This window comes from Periplaneta americana, chromosome 6 (assembly GCF_040183065.1).
Source record: "Periplaneta americana isolate PAMFEO1 chromosome 6, P.americana_PAMFEO1_priV1, whole genome shotgun sequence".
Taxonomy (NCBI): Eukaryota; Metazoa; Arthropoda; class Insecta; order Blattodea; family Blattidae; genus Periplaneta; species Periplaneta americana.
In genome coordinates, this window is record NC_091122.1 from 154,626,638 (window position 1) to 154,647,903 (window position 21,266).

General features: G+C 34.5%; 1 protein-coding gene across 1 annotated transcript; it reads right to left on the reverse strand.

Moving 5' to 3' along the window:
- Positions 1-817: 817 nt before the first annotated feature.
- On the reverse strand, positions 818-20,958 carry LOC138701950 (protein I'm not dead yet-like). Its single transcript, XM_069829329.1, has 11 exons — positions 20,124-20,958; positions 19,864-19,978; positions 19,024-19,067; positions 17,169-17,297; positions 16,846-16,971; positions 13,879-14,142; positions 12,554-12,648; positions 6,599-6,688; positions 4,412-4,599; positions 4,164-4,301; positions 818-992 (listed from the first exon to the last, which is right to left on the reverse strand). The coding sequence occupies exons 1-11, from the start codon at positions 20,357-20,359 to the stop codon at positions 903-905; spliced, it is 1,515 nt and encodes a 504-aa protein (XP_069685430.1). The 5' UTR covers positions 20,360-20,958; the 3' UTR covers positions 818-902.
- Between the last annotated feature and the right edge of the window lie 308 nt (positions 20,959-21,266).

A 21,266-nucleotide genomic window follows, 5' to 3' on the forward strand; every position in this document is an offset into this window, starting at 1 on the left:
GGCAACATTGCTGTCACGTGACGATAGTGCTTTCAAGAGCTGCCAGCTGTGTGGACATGAACAAGGACTGTTAGATGAGTTAGTGCAGCCAGCGGCGACAGTACTCTGTCAATCTACTGCAGTGTGTAGAACGTTGACTTTCATAGGGATAGTGCGAGCGCCCTAAGACCACGTTTACAAAACTAGAGCAACGTTCCTGGATCAAAATTGAAGTGACACGAGGTCATAGTGCACAAGAATTCTTTCAGGGATTGCGTGAAGCATGTGCCGATGCAGCGTTGCAATATTGCACAGTGGCACGATGGGTTAAAGCGTTCCGGGAAGGCAGGGATGCCGTTCAGGACAACCTCTGTACAGGACGACTCAGCGTGGAGGACAACACAGTTCAACTCCTTGCTTCCCTGTTGGATGCTGGACTGCGCGTGAGTTAGCAGCGGAAGTCGGAGTATGTCACAAAACTGTGCTCCACATTCTGCAAGACATTCTGGGTTACCGCAAAATTACAGGGCGTTGGATACCCCATGAAATTTCCAAGGTTTAACAATGGCACCGCTATGTAGTCGCACAGGCTTTGTTGGACCGGTACCAAAGGAAAGATGACGACTTTCTTGGACGAATCGTCGCTATGGACGAAACCTGGGCTCGCTCATACGAACCAACGAAACTTGAAACGTCAATCAAATGAATGGAAGCATCCAGGTTCTTCTCGTCCGAAGAAAGTGCGCCCTACACAAAGTTCTGTGAAGGTGATGTTCATTGTGGCGTATGGCATTGATGGGGTAATACTGCACCACGCTGTACCTCCATTGCACATTGCACATTATTAGTATTCTTATAATCTACAATAATATAGTAAAAGTTAACGTTATCAGAGACATATAATGTGAATCTTTACACGGTGTTCAAACGTCCAAAGTCATTTTCCCTATAAACATAAAAGATGCCACGGTGATAGCCAGTGAGAACACCAATGGCACAATTCCAGCAATCACCTGAAATACATAAGGATGTTCTTATTATTTTTTTCTACGATAGTGCGTAAAGCTGCATTTTACCCACTGTTATCAGTGCGTAAAATGAACCTTTAAAACATTAGTGCGTAAAAAAGTAGTCACTTTACGCAATGCCGAATAAAATACAATATTCAACCATATACCTATATTATATTGTATACTAAGGTAGGTGTCCCTGATATGGCCATGCTAAGGTTTGAGAATTTTTCTAGTCGCCATTTTGAAAAAAATGTAAACCACTTTTTTCTTACTCGTTCTCAGTCTAATGGACTTTCTTAAAACAATTTCCTTTCCCCATAAAAATAGCTTTAATTGTCCAAAAAGTCTCAAATTCCAAAAGTCTACCTAGTGGCCATATCAGGAACATGTGCACATGATATGGCCACCCTTGTTCCATGTTCTACAAATCGTGATTGTTTTCAGTTTGATAACGCAGTTGTGCTAAAATTAAATAATTTTGGTGTAAAATGAATAAAAATGACACGTAATAATATTTTTTATAATTCAAAAGTGTAGTCAAAACAGGTTTTTCCATAAAAAAAATTAAGTTGTTTTTCTTAAAACACAAAATTTTTGCGTAATCCCAGCTATAAGGCATGTAAATTTGTCAAGTGAAAAAATAAAAATGAAATGAACCTGATATGGCCATGGTGCATTTGATATGGCCATATCAGGAGCAGGTAAGCTTTCACGAAAATCATTTCGTTATGAACAACTCGTAAAAGATACGCCATCAACGACAACACCAACCAACAGAACATTAAAAACTTAATGGAGTACTATGGTTTTCATGAAACAAGTCTTTGAAAAACATGCATAAAACAAAGGAGACTTACCAGAGAAAAATAAGAAGAGGTCACATGAAAACCGCAAAACAGGCAACTGACGCCATATTGCTCAACCTGACTGGATGGAAAACGATCAAGTGACATACCAGGATGCTCTTTCACTGGATGCTGCTGCAATTTAGCGAATTTTTAGGGGAGTGGCCATATCAGGAACATGGCCATAACAGGAGCACCCACCTTAATAGTAAACGAATTTGATACATAATTTTATAATGTATTATATTATTCTATAATATAATTTATTAAATCTGAAACATAAAAAATTATTATTACAAGTAGTTTGTCACTGAGAAATAAGGAAAAGCTGTTCACTTGAATTTATTTGAAGCAAAGCGTTACTGGATTATGCAATAAGGTAGGCGATGTTTGGATCCTGTGTCTCAACTCTATTCTCAATAATTATCTTAGCGTATGCTCGATTACACTAACCTCTAGCGCTTGAAAGTGGAACTAAACGCCGGCGCACAGAGAAACAAAACACAGGAAAATTCGCTCAGTGTCCATTCTTTATAATCAATATTCGCTGATCAATCGTTGTACACTTGAAACAGACCATTCTCGCTGAGCGTAGTTCCTTACAATTTGACGGGCAGATAAATTATCATATTGGTGCAAATGTTTAATGAAAATCTTGTCTTCGTTCGTTAAGCGACCCATTATTCACAAAATGAGAACTCAAAACGGAAGAAAACAAATGATGATAGCACAACAAACGGCTTGGCCTGCTGAACTCGTAAGACCATAATGCTTAGTTCGGCATAAACGATCGATTTTGCACTGCCTTACAAAAAATAAAAAATAATGTTTAATCAATCAATCAATCTTCTTAATGTATCCAGCTGTTTGCCGACAACATAAAGTCCACTATAGTCCACTGTAGTATATTCAGTTGTTGTTTTTCACGAGAAATGAGGGGTATTTTGATCGGTGTTCATTATAGATGCCTGTTGCTAGTAGCCAGAGTTGGGGTGTAGTCAATATATACTGCAGGGCTGTGTCTTCTGCAACGGGTACTGATGATTTTAATTGACTTCTTTTGTGGTTTATGGATGGACAGTATAGAAGAATGTGTTCCAGATCTTCATCATGATTATTACACCACATACAAGTAGGATTATCAGAAATGTGAAATCGGTGTAGGTACAATTGAGTGACAATGTGACCTGTTCTGGCTCTTGTTAAAAATGTTCGAACATGTCTGGGCAAGGTTTTGTACATTTCCAGGTCATTTGGTTTCTTTTGTACAGACTGTAAAATTTTTCCTTTGTCAGAAGAGAACCAATTGTTGATTCATAGGTTTGTAAAATGAGACTTTACTGAAGCAAAATCACTGGATAGAGATATCACTTGAAGAAGTGTTGGTTGCAAATATGTTGCCTATTTTGCAATGTTATCAACTTTCTCGTTTCCAGGTATACCACAATGACTAGGTATCCATTGAAACGTTATTTCTTTTTGGAGTTCTTTTAGTTTAAGTAGTTGTTTCTGAATTGGAATAATTCTATATGCATATAGGTTTGGTACATATTTAATTATATTATATATTGGAGTCGGTAAGTATGCAAATAGATTTTTCAGAAATTTGAGTAACACACTGAAGAACAGTATCAATAGCTAGCAATTCAGTGTCAAGACTGGAGGAGGATGATCATGATATGAAATAACTTTCTTGATATTTTGGAATATAATACCCTGATGTTCCATTATTAGGATTTAGAGATCCATCTGTATAAATTTGAAGGTGATCCTTATATGTGCTGCAGAGTAGTTCCATGGCATCTAACTTAAGAATGTATGGAGGATCATTTTTGGAATGATTTCCTGGAATTTGTATGCTATGTTCTGGAATCACTCATTTCCATGTTGGAATTTCGTTCACAACTGGAGTTTTAGCAATAAGTGTGTCTATGATATAGATTGGTATTGCTTCTTTTTTTTTATTTTATAGAAATTACACAGGATATCATCTGACAGTTTGAAGAACATCTGAGATCTGGATGAGGCTTGCAATTTTAAATGTATTTTTAGATCCTTTTGTAATATATAGTGTCTGGTTGGTTGAATGTTTAATAAATAGTACAAAATTAAATATTACAGTACTTTCCCAGTCTACAAGGACTGTGAAATTTGCCTGTGAAATAAACTTTCAAGTGAAATCATTAGCTACTGAATATAACCTTTAAATTTTTTGCCTTTTCTTTGGCCCACTGTGTGGGACAGATATAGTCTATTTCGTCATTGTACTGTAGGTACACATGTCTACTCTATTGCGATACAATAAATAAATTTCTACGATACCTACCATATCCTTGATCGAAGTTTTGATTTTCTGATAAGCAATCGCATTTGGTATACTTCTCCATGGAAAGAGGAAGCAAAACGAGCAGCACACTCCAATAGCAACAATCACATGAGAGCCATATATTTTAGCATTTTTGCACTAAAATACAAACAAAATTAATGTGTTAAGTTTTGTTTTATTTTCCTATGTTAATTTTAAATACAACCACTTAAATGTTCATTCATTAAAGGCAACAGAAATTAACTTACCAATTCTCCAAATATTGGAGCACAAATGAAGAACACGACAACGCTATCCATGACTTGTGTGAGCATCACTGTGCAGAGACAAGCCAGGGACAGTATCAGTCCGTGGTGCATCTCTCTCAGCGACTTCACATCAAGCCATTCCAGTAATTCCGAGTCCTTCATTGCAAGATACATTGCAAAACCACCGCCTGAAGCAAAGGAAATTCAAATGCTCTGTTTAATGTCACTGTTGTACTACACAAATTGAAGAGTTGGATCGAATAACGGTCTATGTTCCAATCTGCTAACTGTGCAGGAGGAACAGAAATGTTACATCGTAATTCCGCTCATAAATTTACTATCAGACAGGCAACATAGACCGATATTCCATCAATACATTTTGTACACTAACAAGTAAACATTCTGATAGGGGCAGATAAAAAAGTTAAATATTTTTCTTCCACCATGTTAATAATGTCAAAAGAAGTGCTTATACAAATTTCGGCCACTCGATCGCAATTACGAGGCCGTCCAGAAAGTGATTTTCTCTGGGGCCGTTTATAGAAAAAAAGCACAATTGCATGGAAATATTTATTCAAATAGTTACAGCAACTGAAGCGCTATTTGTCAACATATCCCCCACTGGAATTGAGACATTTGTCATACCATGGGATCAATTTTTGTATCCTTGTGTCGTAGAAGTCAGCCGCCTGGAATCGGAACCAGCGTTTGACAGCCGTCTGCACCTCTCTGTCGATCCCATGATATGACAAATGTTGAAAAATAGCTCAACTATTGCTGTGTCTGTTCCAATAAATTTTTCCAATAAAATTCTGTATTCGTTCTGTCAATGGGCCCTAGCAAACTTATTTTTTACGGCCCTCGTGATTGTGGTCAAGTGGCCAAAATTTGTGTAAGCACTTCTTTTGACATTGTTAACATGGTGAAAAAAACCTTTTTATCTGCCCCTCAGAATGTTTGCTTGTAAGTGAAGTATGAGAATGTATGTTATTGAAAGTAATATTACACATCATAGAAGTTTGTAATATTTTTAACTCCAAGAAATGCTACTGGGGAATACAGACAATAAACAGTTTTATACAATTAGAATATTATGCAATATACAAAATCAATAAAAAGGTTCAATTACGAACAAAATGATTATGACGTTTCTAAGTGCTAGGCCTATATATTAATATCCTGTCGGAAAATCTGAAAGTTAGAATTTATAAAACAGTTATATTACCGGTTCTTCTTTATGGTTATGAAACTTGGACCCTCACTTTGAGAGAGGAACAGAGATTAAGAGCGTTTGAGAATAAGGTTTTTAGGAAAATATTTGGGGCTAAGAGGGATGAAGTTATAGGGGAATGGAGAAAGTTACACAACACAGAACTGCACGCATTGTATTCTTCACCTGACATAATTAGTAACATTAAATCCAGACGTTTGAGATGGACAGGACATGAAGCACATACGGGTGAATCCAGAAATGCATATAGAGTGTTAGTTGGGAGGGCGGAGGGAAAAAGACCTTTGAGGAGGCCGAGACGTAGATGGGAGGATAATATTAAAATGGATTTGAGGGAGGTGGAATATGATGGTAGCGACTGGATTAATCTTGCACAGGATTGAGACCGATGGCGGGCTTATGTGAGGGCGGCAATAAACCTACAGATTCCTTAAAAGCCATAAGTAAGTATTAAATATTTTGCAGAAAAAAAAGTGCGTTATTTCCGATCCTCCCTCCTATTTACATATAAATGTTTTATGTGAACTCCTGAAAAATTACATGTACCGGTATCTACTTACTTCAATAGTGAAATTTATAACAATGAAGACAACAGTCTTAATTTTTGTATTATAAAAAATGATTTTTCGATGTAATCCAGAAAACTGAAGTTCAGCTTTTTATGTAAATGACTGCTAAATGATTTTATTTACCTACGACTTTCAAATACGGTTCAAGAAAACAAATCATAGTCTAACTAGTAATCGCTCGAAACATGATAGAGAAACCAAATAGCGAAATGCATACTACTTAAAAATGAATTAATGAGTAGGCTGCATGCCATCTCCGTAACAATTTTCTTTTTAGTTACTCCATAAACTGTATAATGAAAAATGACAGCATTATTAGTGAGTACTTCCCGCCATCTCACTCATCAACAAAGAAATTAAATATTACAAACATTTAGGCCTACATACCAACTGTAAAGAAAATGGACCAAGGAAATCTCTTAGTGGTTGCCTTCCATGGAATCAATGATGTTCCTGCTCTTGTAGGGCGAGAATCATCTGCAAATAAAGTTAAGAACAAATAACGATTTTTAAATATAAAAAATTTAAAATTTAAGGAAATTTTGATTCTGTACAAAAATTCATATTACATTATTACCAGTCCCGGCTCATGGTTTTCAAATAGGAGAAGGCTCTAAAAGACGGGCTTCCGGAGTTGTATATTTATTTATTCGTCTATTTATTTTCGTAAGTAGTTAGAACAGTAATGTTAAAAGTCTAAAATAGGATTCAAGGATATTTTGTACCAGAAAACTCATGCCATGGACATTTCGTCAGACTAACAGTTGGTACCAATGTACTTTTGGTCATGTGCTCAATACGTACGAGTGGACTTTTGGTCATATGCTCAATGCGTACCAGGCTACTAGAGTAAAAATAGAGGTTATACACTGTTCATTTATTGCAATATTTATTTACAGTAATTTTACTGTCTTGAAAATAGAGATTACCAGAATTAACTTCAAAAAGTTCCAGCAAAGTTGTGGCAAAGAACTCTTATACACTGGGGGATATTACCCTCATCAGGATATTCTTGATAGACAAACACAACACACTCAACCCGCTTATCATCTTGATACTTCTTCTTCTTCTTCTTCTTCTTTATAAGTGATTGCCCACTTTGTAATTTCTCCACATCCCGCTGAATTTTGATGACCTCCCTTTGTAAGTGCTCAAGAAGACAAAATAGAGACGGATGATCTTTTCATCCATCTTATTATATTATGCTTCGTATGTGAAGTTACTTAGGAAACGTACAAAAATCAGATCCCGTGAAGTTTCTTAGGAAACGTACAAGAATCAGATCCCGAGAAGTTACTTAGGAAACGTACAAGAATCAGATCCTATGAAGTTACTTAGGAAACGTACAAAAATCAGATCCCGTGAAGTTTCTTAGGAAACGTACAAGAATCAGATGCTCAGAAGTTACTTAGGAAACGTACTAGAATCAGATCCTATGAAGTTTCTTAGAAAACGTACAAGAATAAAATCCTATGAAGTTTCTTAGGAAACGTACAAGAATCAGGTCCTGAGAAGTTACTTAGGAAACGTACAAGAATCAGATACTATGAAGTTTCTTAGGAAACGTACAAGAATCAGATCCTATGAAGTTACTTAGGAAACGTACAAAAATCAGATCCCGTGAAGTTTCTTAGGAAACGTACAAGAATCAAATCCTGAGAAGTTACTTAGAAAACGTACTAGAATCAGATCCTATGAAGTTTCTTAGGAAACGTACAAGAATAAAATCCTATGAAGTTTCTTAGGAAACGTACAAGAATCAGGTCCTGAAAAGTTACTTAGGAAACGTACTAGAATCAGATCCTATGAAGTTTCTTAGAAAACGTACAAGAATAAAATCCTATGAAGTTTCTTAGTAAACGTACAAAAATCAGGTCCTGAGAAGTTACTTAGGAAACGTACAAGAATCAGATACTATGAAGTTTCTTAGGAAACGTACAAGAATCAGATCCTATGAAGTTACTTAGGAAACGTACAAAAATCAGATCCCGTGAAGTTTCTTAGGAAACGTACAAGAATCAAATCCTGAGAAGTTACTTAGAAAACGTACTAGAATCAGATCCTATGAAGTTTCTTAGGAAACGTACAAGAATAAAATCCTATGAAGTTTCTTAGGAAACGTACAAGAATCAGGTCCTGAAAAGTTACTTAGGAAACGTACAGGAATCAGATACTATGAAGTTTCTTAGGAAACGTACAGGAATCAGATCCTGAGAAGTTACTTAGGAAACGTACAAGAATCAGATACTATGAAGTTTCTTAGGAAACGTACAAGAATCAGATCCTGAGAAGTTACTTAGGAAACGTACAAGAATCAGATCCTATAAAGTTTCTTAGGAAACGTACAAGAATCATCCTGTGAAGTTACTTAGGAAACGAAATACAAGAATCAGATCCTGTGAAGTTTCTTAGGAAACGAACAAGAATCCTCCTGTGAAGTTACTTAGGAGACGTACGAGAATCAGGTCCTTTGACGTTACTTAGGAAACGTAATACAAGAAACAGATCCTGTGAAATTACTTAGGAAACGTAATACAAGAATCAGATCCTGTGAAGTTAATTAGCAAACGTACAACAGTCAGATCCTGTGAAGTTACTTAGGAAACGTACAACAATCAGATCCTGTGAAGTTACTTAGGAAACGTAAGACAAGAATCAGATCCTGTGAAGTTACTTAGCAAACGTACAACAATCAGATCCTGTGAAGTTACTTAGGAAAGGTACAACAATCAGATCCTGTGAAGTTACTTAGGAAACGTACAAGAATCAGATCCTGTGAAGTTACTTAGAAAACGTACAACAATCAGATCCTGTGAAGTTACTTAGGAAACGAAATACAAGAATGTGAAGTTACTTTGGAAACGTACGACAATCAGATCCTGTGAAGTTTCTTAGGAAACGTACAACAATCAGATCCTGTGAAGTTTCTTAGGAAACGTACAACAATCAGATCCTGTGAAGTTACTTAGGAAACGTAATACAAGAATCAGATCCTGTGAAGTTTCTTAGGAAATATACAAGAATCAGATCCTGTGAAGTTACTTAATAAACGTACAAGAATCAGATCCTGTGAAGTTTCTTAGGAAACGTACAACAATCAGATCCTGTGAAGTTACTTAGGAAACGTAATACAAGAATCAGATCCTGTGAAGTTTCTTAGGAAATATACAAGAATCAGATCCTGTGAAGTTACTTAATAAACGTACAAGAATCAGATCCTGTGAAGTTTCTTAGGAATCGTACAACAATCAGATCCTGTGAAGTTACTTAGGAAACGTAATACAAGAATCAGATCCTGTGAAGTTTCTTAGGAAATATACAAGAATCAGATCCTGTGAAGTTACTTAATAAACGTACAAGAATCAGATCCTGTGAAGTTTCTTAGGAAACATACAAGAATCAGATCTGTGAAGTTACTTAGGAAACGTACAAGAATCAGATCCTGTGAAGTTACTTAGGAAACGTACAACAATCTGATCCTGTGAAGTTATTTAGGAAACGTAATACAACAATCAGATCCTGTGAAGTTGGATATGTACGACAATCAGATCCTGTGAAGTTACTTAGAAAACGTCCTAATGACATTTTTCTTTTATGTGCGAAATGTCCCAGGTGCGAGTTTACGGGGATGAAAAGTCCCGATTCATAAAACAGAGTTATGAATGGCAAATTAGGTCTAAGTTTAAATTTCATTTCCTGCAAAATGAAATAAATTCGACATTCCCCCTTCTTGCAGTGAAGTCTTCAATTTTAATAATGATAAAATTGACAAAATTCTGTGTACGTCACTGACTAGAATGAATTGTTGATTATAGGCGAAGGCTTTTTAAACTTGACATAAACTATACCGTACATATAGCATATTGCCTGATCTACTGTACTGGTAGGCTTACTTACATCTGAAAAACATCTACTGATATCAACAGTTCTCAACGTATTTACTATCTTTACCGAATGGACTGAGTAAAATTTCTAAATGTTTCCTATTCATTTAAATTCTGAATTCCATCATTGAAAATAACATACTTTTACATTTTTGTAGGAATGGCTTCGTCTTAGAGCCTTCAACTAGGAGCCGCGACTGATTACTACTTAACAATTAAATATCTTCAATGAGTCTATATAATTTTTTGTGGAAAGAAATGAACGATATCAGAAACAAATCTTACAAGAAGAAATAGTTATAACTAGGGAGCGGATTTTTATGTGCTAAAAAATTTAAATACATTTATTTTTTTATGTGCTAAAAAGTAAGAAAATATTTACTAAAAATAAAAATTATATTTTTTTAATATGACAAAAATACCTTAATTAGCTTGAAAAAAAAATGTTACTAGGTACTCACCAACCACACTTGAGTGCTAGTAATTGACCGAGAATTGCAGTGAACAACAAAGGTCATCTCCAAATTCTCCATCACAAATGCATGCCGATTATCTCTGAACAACGACTTATACTGTGAAAACGATCTTTCCACATCACAGGACGTCAGACGTGCATATTTAAAGAGATGAATGTCACAAACACATACACCGTCAATTTCACCTACAGACACATCCTCCAATACGTGAGCAACTTTACACATTTTTTATATCCACTGTTTTTCCCAAACACATTCTGAAATTTGTCCCTTAGTAATTGTGCTTCTGAACTTGGTAGCGAGTCTAGTTTAATTTCCACGGCACGCATCTCCCTGTCAAACAACAGATTTTTGGATGTTTCGAGTTTTTTTTATGGTGTCACACAAAAAGCTTAAATTTGCTAATAGGAAAGTTAAATCGTTTTTTTAAATAACTATCTTTCAGTATATCTTGAAGGATATCGATTGACGAAGCCCAATAACAGGGAATCACAACAAGACGTATTGCCTTACTTGATGGACATGAGCGAGAGGCGAGAGATTTGTTTAAATTAAATAATGTTCATTCCGGAGCTCTTATCTGTTGTGTTTCACAAACAAAGCGTGGAATGAAATCATTTTCAGCAACAATAAACATTCCTAATTATGTGTTGCAAGATCTCTCCTCCGTGTCCATGCTAATTTATTCTCTAATAATAACACTGAATTGCTGCCTAGCAGTTCTCAGAACTTGAGGCGATACTATTACAAAAATGGATCACGGATACACCACACAGCGCTTAGAAACCCGAAGCAACCAAGAATTCTTAAAAAAAGATGACGTACTTCTGAGTGATATAATTGATTTAGTTTTAAAATATTTAAAAGTTCTTGTAAAAAATTATTTAAGTAAAAAAAAAATCCAAGATTTATGTGTTTATGACAGATTTCCTGAAAATATGTATTTACATAATTTTTTTTGTGAAAATATGTGTTTTATGTGCAATAAAATTCGGGTTTTAAACTTGAAACTTCATGTTCGGAATTTTTAACTTTGTTAATTGTGTTTTATCACACGCAAAAATAATATTTAATTACCTAGGAATCCGCTCCTAAGTTATAACAAAATTCTAAAATTAATTTATCATCAAATTAAGCTATCTTCTTTAGACTGGTTCTCTTCAACGATACTAAAGGGTTTATCACGTACGACGCAACCGCCTGCCCACATCTCCCACGGCACGTCTACCGCATACGCCTAGCACAGTTTCCGCGTCACGGCCCGGCTTGTCTCCCCTGAGTTGTGCGTAAACTAAGAAGTAATATGACTACATTAAACTTACCTTTATTTAAAGAAGGTGCTCAAAATGACGTTTCTCTGCTGCACGTTTAAACACTAGACGAATTTCGGCTACAGAAATTTTATTTGTTGAAATCACAATCACTGAAATGTTAAACGAGGCAACGACTTTTTCTAATCTATTCCTAAGGCCGCTGCCATCTCGTCTAATTTTTCCTCAGTTACAACGCTTTGTTTTCTAGTTTTCTTTATGTTTCACACGGATCCAGTCTCTTTAAAGTTTTCTAGTAATCTGCATATCATCGATTTATTGGGAACATGTACGCTGGGAAATTTTTGTATAAAAGCAAGCTGACATTCCACATACGACTCTGTTCTTGCATAGTTTAACACAATAAAGACTCGTTGCTCCCTAGTGTATAACATATCGAAAGAAACTACACACAATAAGCATGAACAAACGTGTACTCAATCACACAGCAAACGAAACTGAACGAGGCTGAGTAATACGCACTGTTTACAGCTAAGGCGCCTACAAGACTAATCTTGTTACGAGAAACGGGGAAGACCGCCAGCTGCGCAATCGGTGAGTGCTGCCTTCCTGCCAAGCTAATGCTTTACGAGCAACGCCGGAGACCTGGAGTTGCGTCGTAAGTGAGAAACCCGTTATTTCGTTATCTGGTAGGAAGATCTTGATACCTACTGTCAGGCCTGAAGAAATGAATGAAATTCAGAGTGGAAGGGATGGCGTTCATGAGGAATATAATAATTGCAAATACGGATGGATCCTTTATACGCCTGAAATTAAACACAAATTATAAAATATATATCAGCATTTAACACCTGTTAAATTTTGTATGACTATTTCGTTTATATGACGTCATTCCATTTTCGACTCAATGAAATGTTGAATTCCAATCAATCACAATCATATATCGCGATAATTTTTGCAGCTAGATTTATCACTATCAATTTATCGTATGGTCGCTCTTTTGTATAATCAGTGTCGCCAACTGTTTCCTCGTAAATCGATGAGAATTATATTTACGCAGTGAAGACGACATTCAAAACGGCGCATCATATAGACACAAAATCTCCATGCATCTTAATTGAACCTTGATTCTTTCAATATTGTTCCAAGACGCGCATGGAAAATTGAACCGTGTAGATGCAGCTATGTAAAATGCTTTCTTGTAGCACGGAATAACGGTCGAAATAAGGCATAGCTGACATTGGTTCCGCTCCCACAGGCAAACTAATCTAATTGTAGCTTATAAAATTTATATTACGTGAATGAAATTGAACAATTAATAGAAAGTCAGATGGTCAAATTTATGTAACATCAGCGCATATCAAAACCCAAAGACCTTGTATAGTATTATGTAGCAACATATTTCTCGCTGTAGTGTGAATACATAAACATTGCTGTCTCCACACATAGTTCATAGTTCTCGGTGTAGTGTGTAATGTAACGATGAAGTACTAAATAAAGTGCGAAATCCTACTTCCTCATCTACATCTTCTAATCTCATGTCCATTGTAGGCTATCTGAAGAAAATGATACTCCTTCATTCAGATTTGAAACTGCGTTTTCAACAATTCTTCATTTAATTAATTTTACTTGTAATTAATGTATTAGTCAGGTTACTTATATTATCAAATGTGTTAATTAAATTATGAGTCAGCAGGTAATGAAAATGTACTTGTTATAATAATAAGAGAAAAGCGCAGCACATGTAATTAACATTGTTAAACCTATATTTCGCTTTTCGCAATTGGCATTACTGAATAACAACCAATTTCTTTATTAGAGTAATCGATATGCTTCTATTCCAACTTCACAATGTCTGAATAGGTTAAGTATTCGTAAATATACAAATATTAACATTTTGTATATTTGAGGTATATTATTTACATTTTTATTTTATTCACAAAATAGTCCTAATAAATCTCAGACCTCTGGTGACATTATTATAGAAAAAAACATAAAATTGTTTATAAATAAAGTAATTACCATTATCTACTTACATCTCCTCCCCATCAGGTGATTTTATTGGCTTAAATATAGACTGGAATCCTTGTTCCCAACCAGGGAACCATACAGGGTCTCGAAGAATCATAAGAATAACAGCCAAGATTATCAGTACCAATGTAATTATCTCATACCATGTTATTGGTCCCAGATCATCATACTGTTTTCTTACACTATTTCCAATCTTTTCCGCTATTTCTTTACGTTTCTCTTTTCCTTCTTCAATCTGGCTTTTTAATTCAGGATCACATCCACTCTTCCTGAAATTCCAATTCGAATCTAATTTATTATCAATACTTATACTTACTTATGGCTTTTATAGAACCCGGAGGTTCATTGTCGCCCTCACATAAGCCCGCCATCGGTCCCTATCCTCAGCAAGATTAATCCAGTCCCTACCATCATATCCCACCTCCCTCAAATCCATTTTAATATTATCCTCCCATCTACGTCTCGGCCTCACCAAAGGTCTTTTTCCTCCCGGCCTCCCAACTAACACTCTATATGCATTTTTGGATTCGTCCATACGTGCTACATGCTCTGCCCATTTTAAACGTCTAGATTTAATGTTCTCAATTATGTCAGGTGAAGAATACAATGCGTGCAGTTCTGCGCTGTGTAACTTTCTCCATTTTCCTGTAACTTCATCCTCTTAGCCCCAAATATTTTGAGGAATATAAAGTATATATTACTTTCTCGTGTTAATGAACTAGGTTTAAAGTTACCTTAGTTGATTAGTTTCGGCCTGGGAGTCATATATATATATATATACTTTATATTTCTCAGTGAAATAGAACAACTGGTAATATAACTCTTTTATAAATTCTTTCGGCTGAGCAGACTGGATTGACAAAGCTTCTCAATCGAATAATAATAACAGGCATTTCCCATACGAGTATTTATTCTGCATTTAATTTCCTTCCGAGTGTCATTTATATTTGTTACTGTTGCTCCGAGATATTTGAATTTTTCCACCTTCAAACGATAAATTTCCAATTATTATTATTATTATTATTATTATTATTATTATTATTATTATTATTATTATTATTATTATTATTATTACTTTAAATATTGCCGCCTTGTTTTAGTAGATAGCGTAATCACTCCCAACCAAGCAGTCCGTGGTTCAATTAATTATTGTCGATGTGGGAAATGAGATTCATCTTCTATCCGAGTATTTGTCCCTTCTTGTGTGTTGTTCTGGTTATAAAGTTAAATGTGTTATTTTCCAGTAAACAAGTAACTAAATAAATAAAGATAGACGGACGGACGGACGGACAGACAGACAGGCAGACAGATACATAGGTAGGTAGGTAGGTAGGTAGGTAGGTACATAGATAGATAGATAGATAGATAGATAGATAGATAGATAGATAGATAGATAGATAGATAGATAGATAGATAGATAGATAGATAGATAGATAGATAGATAGATAGATAGATAGATAGATAGATAGATAGATAGAAGATAGATAGATAGATAGATAGATAGATAGATAGATAGATAGATAGATAGATAGATAGATAGATAGATAGATAGATAGATAGATAGATAGATAGATAGATAGATAGATAGATAGATAGATAGATAGATAGATAGATAGATAGATAGATAGATAGATAGATAGATAGATAGATAGATAGATAGATAGATAGATGATAGATAGATAGATAGATAGATAGATAGATAGATAGATAGATAGATAGATAGATAGATAGATAGATAGATAGATAGATAGATAGATAGATAGATAGATAGATAGATAGATAGATAGATAGATAGATAGATAGATAGATAGATAGATAGATAGATAGACAGACAGACAGACAGACAGACAGACAGACAGACAGAGAGATAGATAGATAGATAGATAGATAGATAGATAGATAGATAGATAGATAGATAGATAGATAGATAGATAGATAGATAGATAGATAGGTAGGTAGGTAGGTAGGGTGGTAGGTAGGCAGACAGACAGACAGACAGATATAGATAGACAGGTAGATAGATAGATAGATAGGTAGGTAGGTAGGTAGGTAGGTAGGTAGGTAGGTAGGTAGGTAGGTAGGTAGGTAGGTAGGTAGGTAGGTAGGTAGATAGATAGATAGATAGATAGATAGATAGATAGATAGATAGATAGATAGATAGATAGATAGATAGATAGATAGATAGATAGATAGATAGATAGATAGATAGATAGATAGATAGATAGATAGATAGATAGATAGATAGATAGATAGATAGATAGATAGATAGATAGATAGATAGATAGATAGATAGATAGATAGATAGATAGATAGATAGATAGATAGATAGATAGATAGATAGATAGATAGATAGATAGATAGATAGATAGATAGATAGATAGATAGATAGATAGATAGATAGATAGATAGATAGATAGATAGATAGATAGATAGATAGATAGATAGATAGATAGATAGATAGATAGATAGATAGATAGATAGATAGATAGATAGATAGATAGATAGATAGATAGATAGATAGATAGATAGATAGATAGATAGATAGATAGATAGATAGATAGATAGATAGATAGATAGATAGATAGATAGATAGATAGATAGATAGATAGATAGATAGATAGATAGATAGATAGATAGATAGATAGATAGATAGATAGATAGATAGATAGATAGATAGATAGATAGATAGATAGATAGATAGATAGATAGATAGATAGATAGATAGATAGATAGATAGATAGATAGATAGATAGATAGATAGATAGATAGATAGATAGATAGATAGATAGATAGATAGATAGATAGATAGATAGATAGATAGATAGATAGATAGATAGATAGATAGGCCTTCACCCTCTGGACCCCGATCAATTTATAAGTAAAGTTACGTGTTCATTTACTACCTTCCCTAATTTACCATAGACAGCGACTGTTCTTTTCAAAAGATCATATAACTTAGCTGTTGTTCTTACCAACACATTCCCATGAAGTACATATTGAGCCACAGCCACACAATTACGATCTCCAAAGCTGCTGGTAGTATGCATGCAGCCAGCCAGCGTTGAAACTGAATGTAATATATTTTATTCTCAAAGAAGCTACAAAGCAAGAAAAGCATACAATAAGAATAAATTAAGCTGTGGTAGTCACAATTACATAACGAAAATTAAATGAGACGATATCTTAATAATAAAGATAAAGTTCAGGTCTGAATTTACATGCCATGCTAGTGTTTGAACTTCTGTAACTCCAGTTAAACATAGCCTATGCATAATACAATGAGTGGCATATTTACTCATCAACGAAAGTCCTTGCAGCAAGATTTGTACAAGCCCCTACAACACTGGCGGTTCCTCCAATATTTGCAGAATAAACAACTCCTAACACGTAGCATGTTGTGGTTTTAGACGGAGTAGGATTTGGCCTGCATTGAAGAAGAAACATTAAAATGACAATTAATCACAAATAGGAAAATCAATCAACTTAACTCTACATTACAGGAAACTGCAATTTAGATGTACCGGTACTATTGTTCTGATATTTAGTAGACACTGAGGGTTTGTAGCATAATGCAAATGATTACTTTTTAATTTTTATAAGATGGTAGTGAATATTTTAAGCTTTTAATATCTTAAGCACCAAGTTGTCATCTGCTGAGTTTTGCTCAATGTAGATTGTAGTCCAGTTCATTAAGAATAGTTTGACATCATTGTGAACGTTCTAATGCTTCCCATTCTAGAGTTACATAGCCTTGGCTGCTGCATGACTCGTCAATTTGTGCTCAACATCTCCCCTTCCTGTCTATCATTAGATGACGTCACCTGCTCCAACTCAAAGTCATGTTGGATATATTGATCCTTCATCTGTCGATTGCCTTTTACTTCTTTGAAAAATTTTAAATTATGGTTTATTTAGCGACGCTCGCAACTGCAGAGGTTATATCAGCGTCGCCGGTGTGCCGGAATTTTGTCCCGCAGGAGTTCTTTTACATGCTAGTAAATCTACTGACATGAGCCTGTCGCATTTAAACACACATAAATGACATCGACCTGGGCCGGGATCGAACCCGCAACCTTGGGCATAGAAGGCCAGCGCTATACCAACTCGCCAACCAGGTCGACTCAAGAGGTATCAAAGTAGCTTGGAATAATACATACAGTATTTCACAAGAACGTGGTGAATACAAATAGTCCAACAAAAAGGCGATAGAAGTTTAAGTACCTACAATAAAATATATTTAGCATCGCTTTTGTAGCAGCTTTCTGTTATTGGAATTAGTCATTCTCTTTCCTATTTCCTTTGCCTATCCCTCTGCTCTTCCAGCATGCCACTTAGTCTTCGTCTACTCGACGAGACTTGCGACAACTTCATTTCAAGTTATTAATAAGTATTTAATGAATTTCAATCTTTAATAAGTATTTAATGAATTTCAATCTTAAGGCATATAAACTTGCAAATGTTTATTTGTTATTTAATAACAATATATGAACGTTTTCGCCGTTTAGGGCAAATGAATTGTAAATTAAAAAAAATTCATTTCAAGTGCCTAGCCAGTTGCTGCTGGACGCAACCTCAGTAGGTACCTATATGGTCATTTTGATCCTGGTTAAAGTAAGATTCCATTATGGTTCGACTTATTTCTGTTTTTTTTTTAATTCAAAAGTAAAACTGAAGACCTTCACTTCTTTCCTTTCAATTTTCTTGTTTAGTTTCGGAAATATGTAAGTCTGAGGGGCCTCGATAATGCAAATATGAAGGATAATCAATTCAAAACCAATTTTATCGATTTTCCACAACGCAATCATACACTTCTGAGAGGTTGCATTGTCTTGCAATAACAGCACAATTTTTTTTAATTTATCACGACATTACTCCACAAGTGGGAGAAGGGGTTTTTCATCATGTGGAAAGGAGCTAATCTCTTCACAAAAAGTGACTCCATATGAATTAACTTGTAAAGATAAAATACAAACAAAATAGGAGGAGAAATTGTTGTATATAGAGTATCAAAAAACCGTGTTTTCGTTTTCTTCATAACTCATATAGATATACTGAGAAAACGAAAATTAACCTTAAAAGCAGGCGAGAAGAGGGTAGACCCTAATATAAATACAGTAGGTACTCAGATAAAAAAAAATTCTGATACTTACTGATCAGGATCTTCTTCTGTCCGGTTAAATACAAGGACTTCATCCTGAAATACAAGCAATTCAATCATAACCTTAGATGATTCTAAAGTGTAACATAACAAGAAAGCGATTAATATTTAACGAAGTACTCATTTTACTCTACTTTTTACGGGCAAAGATCACAAAATATATTAAATATTTTCATTTGGTTTTGGTCTAATTTTAAGATACAATTAATTTTTAAATCCTCATCTATTTTGAATTGTGTGCGTACATGTTTGATGTGACTGCATAATACAAAAATATGTACCAGTATTTTGTTGTAAATGGTGGCTATTTGAGCAGCAATTGGATCACTATTTATTAAAAGGGAGGAAGTCACATCTTTTCAAAATTTATTTTTTATTGAAATGTGTTCTCTTACCATAGACGCACCAATTTATGTTAAAGGAACTTTAAAGAACCCAGTAAAAATGGTTAAAATGCAACATAACATTTTATAATTTATGTTAAAAGTGAGGATATCCTGGACAGTTTTTTCTCTCTCCTGTAAAATTTGTATTTTTGGACTTCCGTCCTTTTAACAAATAGCGATTCAATTAGTTTATCTAAAGGTGAATGATTATTATAAAACACAAAACTTAGCAAAATGAGTAAGTTCTTAAGCTGAAAAAAGAAATTTAATAAGGGGAAAATTTGAAGAAAAATGTATAATTATTATACTTAGCGAAATCAATAAGCCAAAAAATTGCTTAATAACATCTGTAATATATAAAATATTCAATCCTTATTTACACATGTCTAAAAAAATTTCATTAACACTAAACTTGGAAACCAAATATATTTTGTTCAAAAGTTTACCTGCTCAAGTGACTGCAGTAACTTGATCACCACGGACACAGTGATGCTTGTAGTAACATTGCTCATTATACACATGGATGAAAATGCAGTAATAGAGAATAACCCAAAAGTCAGCCTAGGTAATGAAAGAAGCTGCATTTCAATTTATTAGGCCAATAATATTGATCGCATAACCTTATGGAAACATAGACATAACTGAGAAATGAAACATATTTTATTTTAGTACACATACCTTAGCATATTCCACTAAATCCACATACCTGCAATGCGAGAAACCTATCAACATCATCCATTTCAGTGCAATTCGAACATACAAGCCCGAGTATTCCACGCAATAAGCCAGAAAATATACACCTATAAACGTCATGTTCGCCTCTCTGAAGTATTGCATGCAAATAGTATCAGCTGTGCTAACTCCAAGAGCAGGCAGAAATACAATCGGTATAGCTGCAATGAGTGCCATGGGAATAACCTGAGTGGCGAAGTATATTACCATCACACACAAAACGTACAAGCAGCGTACATCCTGAAAATTATATAAATCAGTTCCTTTTTCGAATTTATATTTAATAAATTAGTGTGACATGTTTTAGTGGTTGATTATATACACGTCAAATACTTACTTTTTCATTTTTAGTTGGTATAAAGAAAACAAGCAAGCAAATAAAAGGTGCACCAATTGTAACAAATGAAGTCCAATATGATTTAAAGAAAAGTAAGAATCGATTACAACCGCCAACTCTGGAAGCAGAAAATCAACCTGTAGCAGTACATGAAGAAAAGAAGACCATTTATGACCCTACAATACAATACTTTAGGAATTATTATCATATACAAGGACAGATTGAAGTATTTGGCCTATTGTTCGGAGCAAGGGGAACAATTCCAAAATTCTCAGTTGAATGTTTTAAGTCTTTTGGAATTTCTTTAACAATTTTGAAAATTATTGCTATAAACGTAATGAAATATTCTGTTCAGATTTTACGTAATCACTTGTACACCTAAATTTCTTTATATTCTATCTGATTACTAATAATTATTGCATAAAAGTACTTTCCCAAGGGTAGCTTCCATTTGAAAATAATAATCATAAATACCGATAACACAAATGTTTATTTTTGTTTGTTTAGTATGCTGTGTCTTTTGGCAACCCTTACTGTGGGATTTATGTATTTCAGAACTGAAATGCTGAGATGTGTAACATAAAAATACTAAATTTACAGTTTTTTGCATAAATCAGACTCAACAAAGCTGTTAGAATGTAAAAAATTGTATATTATTCTAGCTGCATGCAACAACAGAAAAAATAACCATTGAATAGTACCAGTTATACTTAACAAGCACTTTAAGAAGTAATTTTCAAATACATTACTCAACGTCAATTTTGCTGACTGCAAAGGAAC

Coding starts and splice junctions, on each gene's coding strand:
- LOC138701950 (XM_069829329.1), bottom strand. CDS start 20,359: ATGGTAATATACTTCGCCACTCAGGTTATTCCCATGGCACTCATTGCA. Junction 19,068..19,863: donor TACTGCAGTCACTTGAGCAG/GTAAACTTTTGA, acceptor CTTGTATTTCAG/GATGAAGTCCTTGTATTTAA. Junction 16,972..17,168: donor GCAAGGACTTTCGTTGATGA/GTAAATATGCCA, acceptor CTTGCTTTGTAG/CTTCTTTGAGAATAAAATAT.